General features: G+C 46.4%; 1 protein-coding gene across 3 annotated transcripts in view; it reads right to left on the reverse strand.

The window, feature by feature from the left end:
• The window catches only part of EGF (epidermal growth factor), a 775,649-nt gene that overhangs the window by 556,537 nt on the left and 199,828 nt on the right, over positions 1 to 19,284 (reverse strand). For all 3 annotated transcript variants that reach the window (XM_069630734.1, XM_069630733.1, XM_069630732.1), the window contains one exon: positions 12,935 to 13,057. In XM_069630734.1, coding sequence (XP_069486835.1) covers positions 12,935 to 13,057 — 123 coding nt within the window. The remainder of the gene's footprint in view (positions 1 to 12,934; positions 13,058 to 19,284) is intronic.

The raw sequence follows: 19,284 nt of genomic DNA on the forward strand, positions 1-19,284 counted from the left end.
AATTGCACTCATCAATGTTACTTATATAGTGGTTATAGAAATGGATGTTAGACTGTTTGTGGTACTTTTGGAGCCAGTTGAAAAACACACATAGAAAGATGTAATATTCTGGTATTAATTATTCGAAGACTACAAACTAAGGGGGTAATTCAGAATAAAACCTCTGAAGAAAGTTACCAGATCCAACCGTGGTATTTCTGGAAGTCCACCCTACTCAAATTCTAGGTGGTATTTCCGGAATACCTCCAGTTCTTAGAAATACCACCACCAATGACGTTAATGTAAAACATTTTTTTATTAACATTATTTTAGTTATTTTCAGCATCATTGTGACGGGGGATCATATCACTACTGTTGATATTCTTTATACACAAAAGGGTCAATGCTGGCCATTTTATGCATCACATGGGCAAGGTGGTGAGAGGAAGCAATCAGGTATGCTCACCTTTTTACCCCACCTCCTCACTCCATCTGGACATTTAAAATGTATTTCACATTATTGAAGGGGAACACAGTAAAAAGAAAGATTTTAAGAATGTGGGGCCAGTTTGGATTTTGTACCTCCACCTTTACGGTGGATGTAAACATAGGTGGATTTTATTCTGTTTCTCAGATGTATTTTCCTCAGGATACACACGATTAATAGGCTTCTCCTTTGTAGATACATTGGTGCTTTGAAAACCAGATTTAATGAACAGCTTACTGGTTTTGCCCTAGAATAACAACTTTGCAGACATGTTTTGTTTTGTTTCTAATATTAGATTGAATAAGAAATTGGAAACTGTAGAACCAGGAACCACAGGACTCAAATCCCCACCTACCACACATCATACATTATGTGATCCTGAGCAAAACACTTTTCAGCACTGTGCCTTATTTTCCTTAATTATCTGTAGAGAAAGACTCACTCATATGGGTTTATACTTTGTAGTGTTGCTCTATAAATATTGTTAAGAGTTTATGTTAAGCCATGCAAGCTCATATGTGACTCTGAAAGCAATACCAGACCCCTGGCTCAGCATTATAATATGCATTATATTATTATTATTATTATTATTATTATTATTATTATTATTATTATTATTATTATTATTGGCTCTGCTCTACCAATGGATTCCCTAGCTTCACCACCTCTCTATATTGTTCTAAAACTAATGAATAGATGGGAGGAGATGTAGCCTGCTGTCAAATTGTAAACTGTAAGACATTGGAAACTGTGCTCAAATCCCATCTTTCATATTTTACCAATAATATTATCCTTGTGAAATAATTTAGCTATGTTTCTTAAGTGTGAGTGTTTCCAGGAGTCCGGGTCTCTAGGAAAACATGAACATAGCTGAAGACATATGTTACATAAATGGAAAGTAATGTCAATACTGTCTACTATATATACTTGGGAATATGTCAGAAGGGAAGAGGTTGATGTTGAGATTACTTGGGCTGGAAGTCGGGGCCGCTGCACTGTGGGCTTGGGCCAAAGCACCATGGGCCAGAAAATGAAACTTGCCCCCAAGCCATATGTTGCCAATCCTCCCCTGGGAGTAACAAGGATGGTTCTCCACTCTCGGGTAGTGCTGGCACTTGGGAGGATTGGTTCCCCCTCATCCACTTGCAGCGGATTTTGGTCTGGATTTTGGAGTGTGCTTCTTCTTCCTGTGGCTGTTCCGCCTCCAAAATGTATCTACACTCTGTTTTCCATGCTCCGTGGTTGTTCCCCAGGCCTCTTGCCACACGATTGTTGGGACTTTCCAAATGTGGGAGGATTTGTAGGTCACCTTCTCGCTTCCTCGTGATGCTGTCACAATGTTGTGTTTTTTTCCATAACCATTCATGGTTGTGACTCGTACATAAGGGCTAATTTCTTTGGTGGCGCCCGGTTCTTCACTAGTGCCATGTCTTCTATCTGGAGGGTGCTTGGGGTGGATTGCCATGCTTGGCTTTCATTCCTTTTGTGTCTACAGGTGGCAGACTCCTGGTATGGTGTAGAGGGAGTCCTACTTGTATCGGAACTCCAAACATTAGCGCAGCTGGGTTCACCTGTGTCGATGAGTGTGGGGCCTGGTGGTATGAGCGAAGGAAACGATATAGATCTAGGAGCCACTGTTTGTTTTTGTCTTTGGAAATTTGCACCACTTTGTTTATTGACACCATAAACCTTTCTGCATCTCCATTGGCTTGTGGCCATTATATCGTTATCCGGTGATAACAGATTCCTAAGTTGTCAAAGAAGAGTTGGAGCTCTCGACTCTTGAAGAAAGGTCTGTTGTCACTCTTGATAATGGAGGAAATGCCATGGATGGCAAAAAAAATGTCCAGTGCCTTGGTCACTGATGTTGCATCGGTAGAGCGCACTGGCTCAAATTCAGGGTATTGGGTGAATTAGTGCACTGCCACTAAGAGATGTGTCTCATTGCCAATGGTGTAAAAGTCAATACTGACCACGTCCCACCTCTTTTGGCTGCAACGAGGGCTGACAATCGGTTCTGGGGGCCCAGGCTAGGGGAGGCTTCACATGACACACAGGTCTCCACCAGTTCCATTACCTTTCATTGAATGTGTGGCATCCATAGTCGTGACTTCAGTAAGGCTTAACCACACCGTGGTGTCCTTCGTGGGCCAGGAGTAGAGCCCTCACTTACAGGCTCGCCGGAATAACAATCTGGTGCACCTTTAGCACTACTCCTTCTGGAGAGATAGCTAGATTGTGGCATATGCCAAATAGGTTTTGTAGCATTTCCTGGGCTTTGGCTGTGCTGTGTTTGATGGCTGTCAGGTAATTCTTCCATTCTCCCGTTAGGATCAATTCTTTGGTGATTTGAAGAGTGGTGTCTTTGGCTATTTCTTCAACGATGTCTTGTAGCTGCATCGTTTTTGGTCGGGCACATGCAACGACATGGCTGACATGTTCTTCAGCTTCCAGCGCTGCTTCTCACTCTCTCTGGGTCGCTGCACGAGGGTGTTGCAACCGGAAGTCGACTGGTTTGTCTGTATTAGACTCTTATGTCAAATAGTTGTAGTTGTAGAATCCAGCGCTCAATTCGTGCAGGAGGTTGTGGGGCAGAGCCTTTAAACATTGGTACCAGCGGCTTGTTTTCAACCAGAAATGGATGCATCAGATATGGCTGTACTCCTAACGAACAAATTAGTCAGTATATCAGATAAGCTTGCAAATTTAAAACCAAAAAACTGAAAAACAATGAGAACATAAGCAAGGCCTGGTTTTCTGAAGAGCTCAGAATAAAAAAATAAAACGCCTCTCGCAAAGCTTTTTTTTCATGGAAAAAGAATCCCTCCCCAAATCTATTAGCTAGCTACAAGAAAACAGTAGGAGACTACAAAAATGCTATACTTGTAGCAAAAAGAGACTTTCATAATAGTCGCATTAGCAATGCTAAGTCCAAATCAAGGGAAATCGTCAAGATCTTAAAGGAACAAATGATTACCCCCCCCCCCCCCTCTCGGACTCTAATATTGATAATAACGAACAATGGTGCCAACTTATACAAGATGAACTACATAACAAGTTGTACAAAATTCGAGCAGCAATGCTCGAAAAAAAGATGACAACCCCTCAATCTGATAAGGAACCAACTAACCCACATATTCGGGACTCTACTGTCCCACTGTTTAATTTTCATGCTATATCAGAGACTGAATTAACGAAAATCATTGAGCAAATGAAGCCCTCTCACTGTAAAGGAAATGTGTGTACTTCCATGATCATCAAAGCATGTCCCCAGAACTCATTAAAGCTGTGAGTATGTTTATAAACACCTCCCTCGAGGAGGGAAACGTACCTGACAAGCTAAAATCAACTATGGTAACACCTATTCTTTAAAAAACGTGTTTAGCTAGGGACAATCCACTCAATACGCCATTTCTCTTTAAAATGTTTGATCGAGTGGCCTATAGTCAGTTAGCAGAGCATCTGGACTCTCATCCCATTCTTCAATCTCACCAGTCAGGTTTCAGAAAAAAATATGGCAAAAAAAACCTCTCTTCTGGAATTAAAGATAAAACTTCTAGCTGAGATCGATAGGAGTGGAATGTCTCTGATTATCTCTTGGGATCAATCAGCAGGCTTGGGGGAGCTCAGGAGACTTAAAAAGAAAACCACAGCAATCATAAATACAACAACGTTGTACTTATAATTGCCGGTACTTTTGTGTTGAGTCTCCCGGGCTCCCCCGTTTTGGGGAGCACAAGCGACTTGAAACCAAAGACACTGCCATCATAAATACAATGCAGTTGTATTCTTAATTGCAGTGGTTTTCTTTTTAAGTCTCCCAGGCTCCACTTGGGGAGCTCGGGAGACTTAAAAAGAAAACCACAGCAATCATAAATACAACAACGTTGTATTTATAATTGCCGGTACTTTCGCTTTGAGTATCCTGGGCTCACTCGGCTTGGAGGAGCTTGGGTGACTTAAAAAGAAAACCACGGCAATCATAGATACAACAACGTTGTATTTATAATTGCCGGTACTTTCTCTTTGAGACTCCGGGGGCTCCCCCAGATCGGGGGAGCCCAGGAGACTTGAAACAAAAGCCACTGCAATAATAAATACAACGCGGTTGCATTAATAATTGCCTGGACTTGCACTTTAAGTTTCCATGTCTCACCCAGCTCAGGGGAGCCCGGGAAAGCATTAAAAAACAATAAGAAAGCACTTAGCAGCAGCACACAGCAGGAAGGATACTGACTGCAGTCTCTGCTCTCTAGCTGTAATAAGCAAAAACTCCCAGTAGGGGGCTTTTGCTTCATTATTGCCTTGAGGATAGAGCTTAACACAAGCACAGGATGCTCATTCATTTCACAAAAAGGATGCCTCCTATTGCTTGAAACTTTTGACTTTGAGCCTCATTTGCTCAAAACTTTACATAGGAACTTTCTTTATCAATATTTTTATATATATATTTGATTATGGCCCATTTTTTGAGACAGTAACATTTTTGAGTGAACTTCCCCTTTCACCTGGTAACTGCTGTAGCTATTTATGGCTTAATGGATTATCATGCTTAATATTCTTTCTTTACCAAAAAGTGACAAAAAGCTTTTTCCACAGTCATCTTGAATGTTTTATTTCCTCCCTATCAGGGAGCCCATGTGGATTGCACAAAAGACTGGAGTGTAGCAAGATAGTGCAGCAGACTGTCAAACACATTGTCTGATGCCTCAATAAAGTGCATAATTGTGCAAAATATTTGTCACCATGATAATTGGTATGTTTTGGAGAAAAAGAACTGCAATTGAAATATGCTTAACATTGGCAATGGATTATAGTTTAGTAGAAGAAAATAATGATTTGGGCTCAAATTAAATACATTTGTTTTCTCAATTGAAATTTGAAAAGGAACTAATATCTCTTTTCCCAACATTCTTTAAAGCATTTCACTCTGTTGCTTTGTCTTTCCCCTGAGCTCACCCTAGATTGTTGACCAGTTGGTCCTAGGTCTCAGTTATGATATGGCATTTATAACGCGCCTATACACAAGTGTTTAAAGGCTCGACGAGGCAAGGAAGGGGTACAAAGGGAGGATGGACAACGGTCCTAGTAGGCCAAGTGTCATTCAGATTGTGCAAGTGTGTGGGAAGGGAGCAGGGACAGTGCAGTACATGGGAGAAGATGATAACATTAAGTAAGTAACGGCCAGCAAGTGGCAAGTGCATGGGTAAGTGCGGGCATCAGGTGTCAAGGGCTGGTAGGGGGACTGTAGACATACAGGAACAGTCCCCAAGTGCGTAGTTTGCCAGGTGGGCAGTGCAGGAGTGTGGCGCTGGCGGGGGAAGGACCTGGGCCCGAGATCACAGGGGATCCAGGTAGCCTGTGCAGTTCCATTTACAGCCAGGAGGTCAGCAGAGAAGAGGAGGAGAAAAAACAGAAGCAAAGAGAAAGGTTTTGAGGTGCTTCCGGAACCGGAGATGGTTCTCCTCAAGTTTAAGGGAGGCAGGGAGGCTGTTCCAGAGGGAGGCGCCTGCCAAAGAAAGAGATGTACCACCAAATCATTGCTTGGAGAAGCGACTGACCCTGAGGGATTTGGAGGCGGATGAGCGAAGAGCTCGAGAAGGAAGATATTTAGGAAGGGAAAGTTGAAGGTATTGAGGTTGCAGGCCCCAGAAGGCATTATGAATGATGCAGAGGGTTTTGAACTTAATCCTCGCATCCACTGGGAGCCAGTGCAGAGATTTCAGTCCTGGAGAGATACGATCCCTGGGCTTGAGGCCAAGGACAAGTCTCGCAGTCCTGTTCTGGATAAGTTGCAGAGGGCGGAGAGTAGAAGCAGGCAGATTTAGAAAGAGGCTGTTACAATAGTCCAACCTAGAGAGAACCAGAGCTCTGGAGACGGTGAGTTTCTGGGGGAAGGAGGGGAAAGGAAGAATATCTCTGAGGAGGTGCAGCTGGTATTGTGACCTCTTAGAGACGTCAGAGATGTGAGGAGAGAATGAGAGTGTGGAGTCGAAGATGACCCTGAGGTTTTTAGCCTTGCAAGTGGGAGCAGGAAGAGGGCCAAGAGAGGCCGTCCAGAGAGCTACAGGGAAGCAGTGAGCTGGTGTGCCGATGAGGAGAATCTCAGTCTTACTGGCATTAAGGCAGAGGTCATTGGCGGCGAACCACTCCTGGATAGCAGACAGACAGTCAGAAATGAGGGAAGGAGAGGAGGAGGCCGAGGGTAGCCTGAAAATTAGCTGGGTGTCATCCACATAGCACTGAAAATTGGGGCAGAGAGCAGCGATGTGGTGGGCAAGGTGTGCCAGGTATTGTTTGAACAGCCAGGGAGAGAGGTTAGACCACTGGGGGCCACCACAGGTAGAGAAAAAGATATCAGAGAGGAAGGACCCAAGTTGGACCTGGGAGGGTCGGTCAGAGAAGAAAGAAGTCAGCCACTCCAGAGCCTGACCAGTGATACCCAGGTTATCACGGAGACGATTGAGCAGGATGCCATGGTTGACAGTGTCAAAGGAAGAAGAGAGATCGAGTAGGATGAGGATGCAAGGGGTGTTAGAGTCAAGGTTGGAGAACAGGTCTTCACAGATGTTTAGGAGAGCAGTTTCCATACTTCTGGCAGCTCTGAAGCCAGACTGATGGTCATGAAGACAGCCAACAGATTCAGTGTGGAGATTAAGAAGTTTCTCCAGGAGCTTGCCCAGGAAGGGAGTGATGGAGAATGGGCGGTAGTTAGCGGGGCAGGAGGGGTCGGCAGAGGGTTTCTTAAGAAGAGGATGCACAAGGGAGTGCTTCAGGGGGGTTAGGAAGACTCCAGTGGCGAAGGGATGATTGCAGAAATCAGCCAGGGCAGGAGCCAAGGAGTCAATGTGGTGCTTGATGGTTTTGGAGGAACAGGGGTGAACCTGTTTTGACGAGACTCATTGAAAGATCTATTAATGGTGCTCTCCCACAGCGAGGTAATTTTTGACCGTATTTTTAAACATGTGAACCATGTACAACATGATAAATGCATGCTGTCACTGTAGAGTCACATGATCAGTGATCATGAATGGCCATCAAACATTAAAGGAGACATAACAGTTTTTCTAAAAATATGCTGTTCCTTATCATTAAAGTGTTACTGTGCTGATTTCCCATTCAAAAACTCTTTCCATCTTTGCTTGTTTTTTTATCATATTTGTAACCCTTACTCTTAATCAGTTTTGTGAACTGCCTCCAATTCCAGAACAGGCAGCACACACATCAGAACAGGAAAGGAATGGTGTTTGTGGTAGAAGTACAAGCAGAGGTTAGACTCTTACTACTACTACTACTACTAATGGTGTTATCATTGATAGTGCTAAAACTAGCACTTTCTACACAAGGTGCAACTGCTACTATTGTTAGTACTACTATTCCTGGCACTGGACAGGATTACTAGGTATGCTTGTGGAAAATAGAAGACAATGCAACCATTAACACTGAATCTTTCCTGCTATTAACAGATGATATACACCTCGGCGGCGGGCCGACCCAGCGGGTAACAGCTTGACGCCCAAGTTAATGGGCAGTGAGAAACAAGGATACCTTATTGTGGGCAGCAGTGTTGTTACCAGCAGAGTCAGCCAGCCGCCGAGGTGTATATCAGTATTAGCACCCATGTAGCAAGGGTGTTTCATTAAAAAAAAAGAAAACTAATCTGGTGGTTCTGAACAGCACCATAGGTTCTTAAGTCAACTTTCTATGTTGATGGCCGTGAACTCATCAACTAGGAAACAGCCTTCAGAAAAAATGGCGCAGCGTCGCAGTTCACCGTTAAGTACGTTTTCTTTTTTTAAAATAATTAAACACCCTTAGGAAACTACATGGGTGCTAAGAGGTGAGGGGAGACAGAGAAGAGCAGGGTGCTACCAGGCTCTCCGGCTGCTCGGAACGAGGTTTATACCAAAGAACACAGCCCCTGTTTCGAGCTTACTGATTGGCCAACACCCCCTTACAGGGAGCTAATGGATCTGCAGACTGCATAAGCCGCTCACAGTCAAGTTTTGTTTCTCTAGAATTCCCTAACGTCCCATTAAGGTGAGTGACCTTGTCAAAGGTTAGGTGGACTCTTTTGGTAGATTCCCATCTGTGGTCATTACCATAAGCACTAGTGGTCATTCTGAAAAAAAAACACTCAATTACTCCAATAACACTGTATCATTGGTAACACTAGTGGATTGCCTGAATATATACTGGTGGTATTTCAGAAAATCCACTTGAATTGAAATTGTTCCTATCAATTTTCACCCCACTTTCAAAAGCAGAAATGGTTTGTGTAGTGTAGCGGCTGATAGCACTACTGTACATTTACAATGGACAAAAGGGTACATTCTGACCCGTCTATACCATGGGAAAGGTGGTGAGAAGATGGGCATCAGATTTAAAAGTTGTTTTTCTGGTATTGGAAGGAAACACTTACATTCTCTTTTGTAGAGGAAAAACATATTTAAAAAATGCAGGGGTTTGTTTACAAAAATTTCCTATTATGCAAGTCTTCATATCATGATAGAGAAGTTGGTGAATATAAATGGGGCCGATGGTGATGTTTTAAGCATTTATTCTAAGTAGTTAAACCAAAGGAAAATGCCATGTGGAAAAAATAGAAAAAATCAAAAAGGTCTGTATTATGAAGCTACGCCCAATGAAAACAGGAGCTGGATGCAGAAGTAGAGGAAACAGCCATGGGAGCAAAGGTACAAGGGCAAATTGCAAATTTGATGAAGCTAGGAGACAAAACATGTAGGTGTGTCCAAGAAAGGAGATGGACCAAATGGGCAGAATAAACAAACTGGGAGCTGTAGGGTTTCACAAATACTCCTTCCACAACACCACTCTGGAAGGCAGAAGTTACTTGCAATATGTTCTATCACATGCACCAAAGAGGACCCTGAATCCAGTACATTAAGGTAGTAATTCCAGATTTTGAGGGTCATTACTGGGTGGTATTTCCAGATTCCGAGGGTCATTAATGGGTGGTTATGGTCACGACCCACGTTAATAGGTTTGAGAAGTGCCAGGGCCTTTAACAAGGGCTACAGCATGTTACTACCAGTTAACAGCCCAAGATGGGGGCATTATTGCTGTTAGCACACTGGAGCATACCCGCTCTCCCCAACGGACACAGTCAATTTTCATGTCATCTGCAGACCACCCAAGTGCACAACCTCCTCCACTGCAGACTTCGTGGACTTGGTCCGCACCCTGTCTCTCAAACACGCCAGCATCTTCCTCAGGGATTTAAACATTCTTGGCAACCCAGCAAAGAAGTCAAAGAAGGAAGATCTGCACTGCCTGCTCGACACCCTGAAACTTGCACAGCATGAACAGAGGAAAGATGATATCCTCTACCTCATTATCACTGTCCTGCCTACCCTCCATCACAGCTCTCCAATCCTGCTTGCCTGGTCAGACCAAGTGGCGATCCTCTTTGACATTAGGCACACCACACCAGCCAACTAAACTAATCAGAAACCCAGTAAACAAGCCTTGAGATCATTCAAGAACTTGACTGTGGAGGCTCTCATTGACCGTGCCAAACTCCACTTCACATGAGCTACTTCTGACGAACCAGGACTGTGCCTTGCTTCTCCAAGAACTCACCAGCATTCTCACAACCAACATCAGCCCCCATACCCCAGTGAAACAACGCACCCTCAAGCCTAAACATTCTGTACCCTGCTACACTGAAGAACTTAACTTCAACAAAGGAACCATCAGAAAACAAGAAACGACTTGGCAAAAGTCCTGCAGAAAATCCAACTGTTCCCTTCTCAAAGAACTCCATAATACATGCTGATGACTGATTACCTCTGCCAAGTCCAACTGCTACCGAAACACCATAGCCAAGGCTAACAATGAAGGCAGGGCCCTCTTCAAGCATTGCATGAAAGCTCTGCCCGACACACCCATACTGCAGTCCATTGAAAAGTCCACCAAGATCAACAATTTCTTCATCATCAAGATCAACATGATCAGCCAACACTTAGACACCAATAGCACAATACACATCCCATCTCGTAATACCACAACTACATGGACAAGTTTCAAGACACTCACTATGGAAGACTTCACTGCCACTCTAGAATCTCTCTGGGACAACATGCTCACTGCCACTGTACTCATGGCCCTTCCAATTGAAGCACATCTTCCTTACCGAACAATCTTCAACAGCTCCCTAACTCAAGGCACCTTCCGCTAGATCCTCAAGACTGGGCAAATCCTCCTGCATCTAAAAAAAACAACAATGTACCCTGACGATCACAGCAACTACCACCTGTCACCCATCTTCCCTTCCTTAGTAAGATCCTTGACAAAGCAGTAGCCACGCAACTCCTGCAACACATTGAAGCCAACAACCTCCTCCAATCCTACCAATCTGGCTTCACACCCAGATGCAGCATCAAGGTGATTGATGATATCCTAAAAATCCTTGATGATGGCCATTCTTGACTCCTGTTTCTCCTGAACCTCTCAGCAGCATTCAATACAGTAGACCACCAGACAATCACCAACAATCTCTACATTGCTGCATGGGGATCAGTAAGATCGTTCTCAGCTGGTCACATGCTATCTTGCTAATCACCACCAGTTCAGACAAATAGACTCATCCAGATTACAACTCTGCCCATCACCTGTCGAGTCCTGCAAGGATCCATCCTCTCCCCTATAATATTTAATCTTTAATTTTTACATGGAACCACTTGGAACACTCCACACTCCACACAAAATGCATATCCACCACAAAGCACAGTTCTACCTCAAGAGATACTCCACCAAAGACATCCACAGGCTCAAGGACTGTCTCATATTTATCAAGCCATGAATTTACAGTACTTACCTGAAGCTCAAACCCTCCAAGCCTGAATTCCTATGGCTGACCAACAACACTGGACACCCTGCCATCCAGACCTGCCTCTCTGCTATGCACTTCAAAGGGTTCAGACCCAGCTAGCCACCTACACCCACTCCACTGGGTTCAACATCGACAGACAACTCTGCTACAAACAGCACATAGCAGCAAAGACACAAATTGCTTGGTACCAACTTTCTCTCCTGTGGAAAATCATGCCCGTCATCACAGGAAACAACGTCAGATGTGCTGTGTAAGTCTTGGTCTTCTCCCACCTAGATGGCGCAAAGCCATTGTAGAAGGCCTTCCGACTGCTACACTGGCAATCCTGAGATGTGTCCTGCATGCTCCAACATGATTCATCAAAGGGCTCTGCAAATTCAACCACATCACCTGACCCACATCAACAGCACTGGCTCCTGCAGCAAGCCTGTAACATCTTCAAATCCTGTTGCATCATCTACAAGGCGGTCACCTTAAAAACCCCAAGCTACCTCACTGATAAACTCAGTATCTTCAAAGGCCTATGATCCACCAGAAGAAAGGACATTATCATAATTGAACTACTCTGGTGAAGGAAGGAAAGAACCAGAAGAGAGGCCTCCTCTGTCTACCAACTGGAACCTCCTTCCCATCGACATCAGCCTTGCCCCCTTGCTTCTACAGTTCAGGAAGTCCCTTCTGGTCAATGAATGGTTCCCCCATAACACCTAGGTCCACACACCTTCTACTCTCCATCCTACCTGACAGTGGGTGGTCTTCTCCCCACTGTTTTCTCCCTGGTAGCTTGTAGCTCCTTTTCTGCCAAATTGCCTGCCCTCCCCTGTTATGTCCCTGCTCCCTTGTTTATCTGCTTCCCTCAACTTGTTCTTCCCCCTAATATTGTAAAGATCTCAGTTTCATCCCGAAGCTAGGTCTGGGCTCAATAAATACCATACTAATAATAATAATAGTTTTTAAAAAACAAAGATGCTTACAGCCATTGTAATGTTAAAAGACATGGGCTGTGGTCAGAGCGTTGCCTGCAGAGAAAATGTTAGATCCAAAAACATGTCTGTCATGGAAATGGAATGTGGGACTCTGAACAGTGCTCCTCTTCCCTTTCCATGGCCCGTTGGGAGTGATGGTTGTATCATGGAGACGCAGGCTGCAGTGTGGAGTGGTGGCTGGACAAAGAATTGGCGGCCATGGGACAGCAGCATACTCAGAATGTAAAGAGGTGCCGGGGTGGTTTGCAGGTAGAGGGAAGGAACGATTAGATTGAGCGGGATAGATGGGGCAAGGACAAGACAGTGAAGCTGGGTGATGGTAGGACTTGCCAACAGAGTGGAAGGCTGTAAAAAACAAATAAATAAAGCCTGCATTCCTCAGCATCTGATTGGAGGGTTAACGTTCACCAGTATTAATTAATTGACAATAATAAGAAAAGACAAACACAAGAAATCAAGAGATTTATAGATAATAGTGTACCAAATTCTGACATTTAAGAAAGCATGTACCTTGTAAACATGATACTTGCCTATAAACAGCAAAACATACATATTGGATATCTTTGAATTGATCAGCGTTATATTCTGATATGGTATCAGTGGCAATATTAAGTGCTCGTACATTACCTTCACAGTACACCCCATTCCAGCTTAAGAAATATCCTTGGGGACACTTGCACTGGTGAGAGTTGAGGTCCGGTTTACAAATGCCCCTGTAGACTTCTCTCTCGAAATGACAAGATTCCTGTTCTGAATAAGAATATGTTTTAAGGTAGGCAGATGAACTCTAAATATTTATAAAGGACCAGGAACATACATTTTACACTTTACCAAAGAATGAATCTTTCTCTAATGTCCAAGATAAACAATCTCACTTGGCACACAATATGAGGGGAAATAATGTCACTTTGAGACCTTTAATGATGCTCACGGTCCTCAATAACATTCACTAGTAATCATGTAGCTATATAGCTGCAACACATTTTAAACTCTATAGAAATGCTGCAGGTCATTCTGATCCTTAGCTTATATTGTAATTTCATATCCAAAAGCCCCTTGAAAGTCTTATAAGGTCTGACAAGAGAGATCTCCCTCAAAGATTTCTCATATATTTTATACGCACACATATGTTCATACAAACACATGTACACACGCACACACACACACACATATTGTGAGTGATGACAGGTTAATTAAAACTCTACTAGTCAAAGATTCAAATTTGTAAGATTTAGATAAATGAGTGCGCCTCATACATATATAAAATACATACTCAAAACATTCAGTGCAATCCTATTCAAATACATTTTTCAATTAAACTTTAAAAAAAACAAAAAAATGCATAAGCCTTCTGCACATCTCTGTCATCTGCTTTGTAGTAAAGATCAATCTTGGATTCAGTTTTAGACCTGTTACCTCCCACACCTTTTTCAACGATATTTATTGTATGGTTCCTGAATAGGGACAACACAAGAAGACATGCCCAACTGATTCAATGAAGGCTATGCACGGCTTCCATAGTTGCTTCAGTTTTTGGATTTTATATTACGTTCCTCTTATTCCCAGACTTCAAGTAAGCCCAAACTAATGTTAAAATAAAACTTCTTACACTAACACATGAAGCGCGATGTATATAAAATGGAGCAAAACACAATCTTATAAGGCAACACAATCTTTCTGAAATAGGTGCAGTTCATCCTTTGTCCCACCTATATTTTAACTGGGAGGTCTTAGCAATGATAGTTAATTTAGATAAAGATAAAGAAGTATTCAACCAAGAACCTGATAGCCTGATACTGATGCCTCATTGTTCAAGCTATGTCATAAAACCTCAATTGGTTCCTTCTTACTCATTACCATTTCCTCATACATCAGGATTTTCAAAGAGATTTTATTGGACTTGGCTAACACAATCCCAGTGAGTTGATATTTCCTAAATAGCATTGGATTTATATGCAGAAGTGACTATTATCAATAAATATGATCATTCTAAATGGATCTAAACTGATTGAAAGTGCAGTTATAGGTCTAAATTAGTGGCTTGTTTGTTAAGAATGTTTCACTTTTGCTAGAAGATCCATCTTTATTACTAGTTTCAGGTGAGCTTATAGGTCTATCATCACATCTAATTGGTATGCACGTGCAAAATATGCTTCCTTGTTCTCATTAGGATTAGTCAACACAATTCAGTTTCATTGTATTTTTAGGCATAACTCAGATGTATCTCTGTCAAATACATTTAACTGAACTTCAGAGTTCTTGCATAATCGTGTACAATTCTTCCCCATAATGCCTTCATCGTTAGGTTTAGCCTTCATTGGGCCTCATTACACGGTAGGCGGTAAAAGGAACAAGTTACTTACCTGTAACTGTTGTTCTCCAGCATGGGTCTGGCATGGATTCACATGCTCATGAATATTCCCCGTCGTCAGGCTGGGAATCCTCGGTAAAGAAAAAAACAGTATCAGTTTCGTTTCTAATCTGTCTTTCGTAGTAACAACCAATCACTGGTCTCTGCGTCATACTGACCACAGCCAATGACTGCCCTCTACCTAAGCACCGCCTCTGGCAGCCATCTTCAGATTTGGAAGCACGTGAAGTGGCAGTATGACCAAGTGAAGAGCCGCAGAGGAGTAGGCGGGAGGGTTCGCATGTGAATCCATGCCAGACCCATGCTGGAGAACAACAGTTACAGGTAAGTAACTTGTTCCTTCTCCAGCATGGGGTCTGGCATGGATTCACATGCTCATGAATAAAGAATACATAGCAGTACACACATGCACAACCACGGGAGGTGGCAAAGGCTCAACATTAAGCATTACATCAAACTCAACATTAAGCATCTTACCTCCTCACCAGGCTCACCTCAGGCGAACAGGTTGCGCAGCACTGCTTGGCCGACCCTGGACTCCTCCCTGGAATCCCGATCGACGCAGTAGAATTTCGTGAAGGTGTGGGTCGACCTCCACGTAGCAGCCCTGCATATGTCCAGCAGGGGCACACCAGAAAGGAACGCCGTGGTAGCTGCGATCGCTCTGGTGGAATGGGCTCTCGGACGGCCAGGCAGCGGTCGGTTTGCCAACCGATGACAGTACATGATACAGCCGGAGAGCCATCTGGAAATGGAAGCCTTCGAGAGAGCCTTCCCCTGATTGACAGGTCCAAAGTTCACAAAGAGTTGTGACGTCTTCCGAAAACACTTTGTGCGGTCCACGTAGAACTTCAGCGCTCTAGCCACATCCAGCGAGTGCAAAGTCCTCTCAGCCGGCGACGAAGGCGACGGGAAGAACACAGGCAACACCAAGGGTTCGTTGAGATGGAAGTCCGACGGTACCTTGGGCATGAAGGAGGGGTGCGTCCTGAGCACTACCCTTGTGTCGTGAAAAGTCAAGTACGGGGCCTTGCAGGAAAGGGCCTGGATCTCTCCCACCCGTCGTGCGGAGGTGATGGCCACAAGAAACGCTGTTTTCCACGACAGAAACTTCAACGGGGCCGAGTGCAGACGCTCGAACGGAGGTCCCATGAGCTTGGTCAGCACCACGTTGAGCTCCCACGCCGGGGCCGGCGCCTTCACCGGCGGGAACGATCTGAACAGTCCCTTCATGAACTCTTTCACCAGACGATGAGACCACAGGGACGTCCGGCCCGTGGTTCTGGTGTAACGGGAGATCGCAGCAAGATGAATCTTGATGGACGCGTGTGCCAGTCCAGCTTTGGCCAGCGTCAGCAGGTACGGCAGTACACGGGGGGCCGTAATCCGTAGAGGGTTCATCTTCTGTGCGTGGCACCAGACAGAGAACCTCTTCCATTTGTGTCCGTAGCACTTAAGAGTCGAGGACGCCCTGGCCTTTGCAAGAACCTCTCTGCAGTCGGCCGGTATGTCGTATCCTCCAAACTCTAGCGCTGCAGGAGCCAGGCCTGCAAGTTCAGCGATTTCGGGTCGTGGTGGAGGATGGCGCCTCCTTCCCTGGAGAGTAGATCCGCGTCCACCGGCAGCTTGATTGGCGGGGACGCTGACAAGTCCAGAAGGTCCGGGAACCATATCTGCCTCGGCCACGCAGGTGCGACGAGGATCATCCTGCACCGTGACCTCTTGAGCTGGTTGACGAGCCGGATTAGCAGTGGCAAAGGAGGGAACGCGTAGAGGAACAGGCCCTCCCAGGGGAACGAGAAAGCATCGCCCATGCTCCTCGCCTGGGGAAACCTGCTGGCGAACCTCCGGCACTTGGAGTTCGTCGCCGTCGCGAACAGGTCGATATGGGGTGTGCCCCGCCGTCGGAAGAGGCGATCCACTAGATCCTGCCGTAGTTCCCACTCGTGGCACGAGCGCAGCTCCCTGCTGAGTGAGTCGGAGATGGTGTTTTTTATCCCTGCCAGATGAAACGGCACCAGAAACATCCTTTGGGCGACTGCCCAATGCCACAGGTCCTGCGCCTCCTTGGACAGTGCTGGGGACCTGGTTCCGCCCTGTTTCTTGATGTAAAACATGGTGGTGGTGTTGTCGGTGAAGATCCTCACCACCTTGCCCTTGAGGGACGGAAGGAAGGACCTGAGGGCCCAGAGCACTGCACGGAGCTCCATGACGTTGATATGGAGGGACTTCTCCGTCGGGAGCCAGAGGCCTCTCGCGTGCAGATTTTCGGTGTGCGCTCCCCACCCTTCCAGGGAGGCATCCGTGGTCACTGTCTCCTGGTGGTCTGGGGTCTGGAAGTCCATGCCCGCCGTCAGATGCGTGCGGGTGCCCCACCACCGGACCGCTCGGCGGAAACTCTCGTCGAGTGTGATCTTCTCCTCGAAGCCGCCCGTCGTTTGCATCCAGCGCGCGCCCAGGAACTCCTGCAACGGGCGCATCCAGAGCCTGCACATGGGAATGAGGTAGATGCAAGAAGACATCATTCTGAGGAGGGACTTGATGGACCTCACCTTGGCTGCGTCGGAAACTAACATCCGCTGTACCTTGCCCAGGATGGACCTGGTCCTTTCCTCCGACGGGGAGGCCAGAAGGGACACTGTGTCGAGCTTCGCTCTCAGAAACAGTGCGTTTTGCGCGGGTACCAGGTGGGACTTGGCGTAGTTCACGGAGAATCCCAGGTCCGTGAGAAGTTGGACGGTCCTTGCCGTGTGCTCCACGGCGAGCTCCCTCGTCTTGGCTCGGATGAGCCAGTCGTCCAGGTAGGGGTAGACGTGGATCCCCTCGCGGCGCAGTTGAGCCGCCACCGGTGCAAGGCACTTGGTAAATACCCTGGGTGCCGACCGTAGTCCGAAGGGGAGGGCTTTGAACTGGTAGTGACGCCCTTGGACCACAAACCTGAGGAATTTTCGGTGCCCCTTTAGGATGGGAATGTGGAAGTAGGCATCCTCCAAATCCAACGACGACAGGAAGTCTCCTTCCTCCAGCTGCCCCAGGACGTGCTGGAGGGTGACCATCCGGAACTTTTGCGCCTTGATGAACTTGTTCAGACGTCGCAGGTCTAGGATGGGGCGCCATCCTCCCGTCTTCTTCTTCACGAGGAAGTATCTCGAGTAAACTCCGGAGCCCCGAAGCCTCTTTGGGACGAGTTCGATGACGCCCTTCCTGAGCATCGCCTTTACCTCCAGGAGAAGCTGGGGCTTCTTCCACGCCAAGGCCGTGGCTTAAGACCTCAATCAGCTCTTCCTCTGAGGTTGAGGCCGAATCTACGACGACGCCCTGCCCCCCCTTTTTCTTCCCCACCGGAGGTTTCACGGGGGTCCTATCGATGGGCACAAAAGAGGACTCCCTCCGAGGTGGCAGTGAGACTCTGAGCCCCGAGGTCGCCACCACTGGTGTAGCCTCCACAGGCTGAGCCAGGGCCGCCGCGGCAGTATCGATAGAGGGCTTGGCCGGATGGATTAAGGCCTTCACCACCTTAGGTGCGCTCACCGCCTTATCCTTGAGGGGGGGGACACTGCCTCGCTCCCCCTCCGATGGGGCCTTCGAGCTCGACCGGGGCCTCTCCAGGATCTTCGCCGGGTGCTCGCCCTTCCTCTTACCCGACCCAGAGCGTTGGCTCGTGGCTGAAGGTGCTGGGGAGGGTGCGCCCTGCCTGGCGCCCGTAGAGCCCGACCGTTCGGCGCTCCCGGTGCCAGCGGACTCGCGGTGCTTGGCCTTATGTTGGACCCCCGTCGCCGGGGCGTCCTCAAAGGTCTTAGAAGACCGCTCGGATTTCTTCCTCTTCTTCTCGCCTGACGGGCTCTTCCCTTCCAGCCAGTTGGCGAGACGTTGGTGGCGGTCCTTCATGGTCCGTTCCGACATATTGCCGCAAAACGCACAGTCCTTCTCCACGTACGTCTTATCCTCATGTAAGCAGTAGAGACAACAGGAGTGTTCGTCCTCCTTAAAGACGTTCTGCAGCTGGCATCAAGGGCAGATCCTAAACAGCTTTCCGGGCGTCGAGCTTCCCTTCTCCTGGGCCATGTCCGGGCCTGAGAAACTTCTGGAGTCCTCCAAAAGCGTAGCTCGACGAAATCTTCACCCTTGAGGGGCGCAGACGAATCCAACACGGGTCCCCGTTGATCGGATGGAGAGTCGGTGGAGCTTGAGGCTCTTTTGACCGAAAAAACGAAGTTTTTGAGAAAAAACGTGAAAAAATAGCACTAACGCTCGAGAGCAATAGCACGAGGATCCCAACACATGAACGTGCGGTAAAAATCTGAAGATGGCTGCCAGAGGTGGTGCTTAGGTAGAGGGCAGTCATTGGCTGTGGTCAGTATGACGCAGAGACCAGTGATTGGTTGTTACTACGAAAGACAGATCAGAAACGAAACTGATACTGGTTTTTTCTTTACCGAGGATTCCCAGCCTGACGACAGGGAATATTCATGAGCATGTGAATCCATGCCAGACCCCATGCTGGAGAAAATGCGATTTACCGGCTTGGCGCTATTAGCGTGTCCTCCCTCGCAGGAGACCGCTAATAGTGTTCCATTACGAGTAAGCGGACACGCGCATAGGGCCA

This window comes from Ambystoma mexicanum, chromosome 6q (assembly GCF_040938575.1).
Source record: "Ambystoma mexicanum isolate Mex_15411 chromosome 6q, UKY_AmexF1_1, whole genome shotgun sequence".
Lineage (NCBI taxonomy): Eukaryota > Metazoa > Chordata > Amphibia > Caudata > Ambystomatidae > Ambystoma > Ambystoma mexicanum.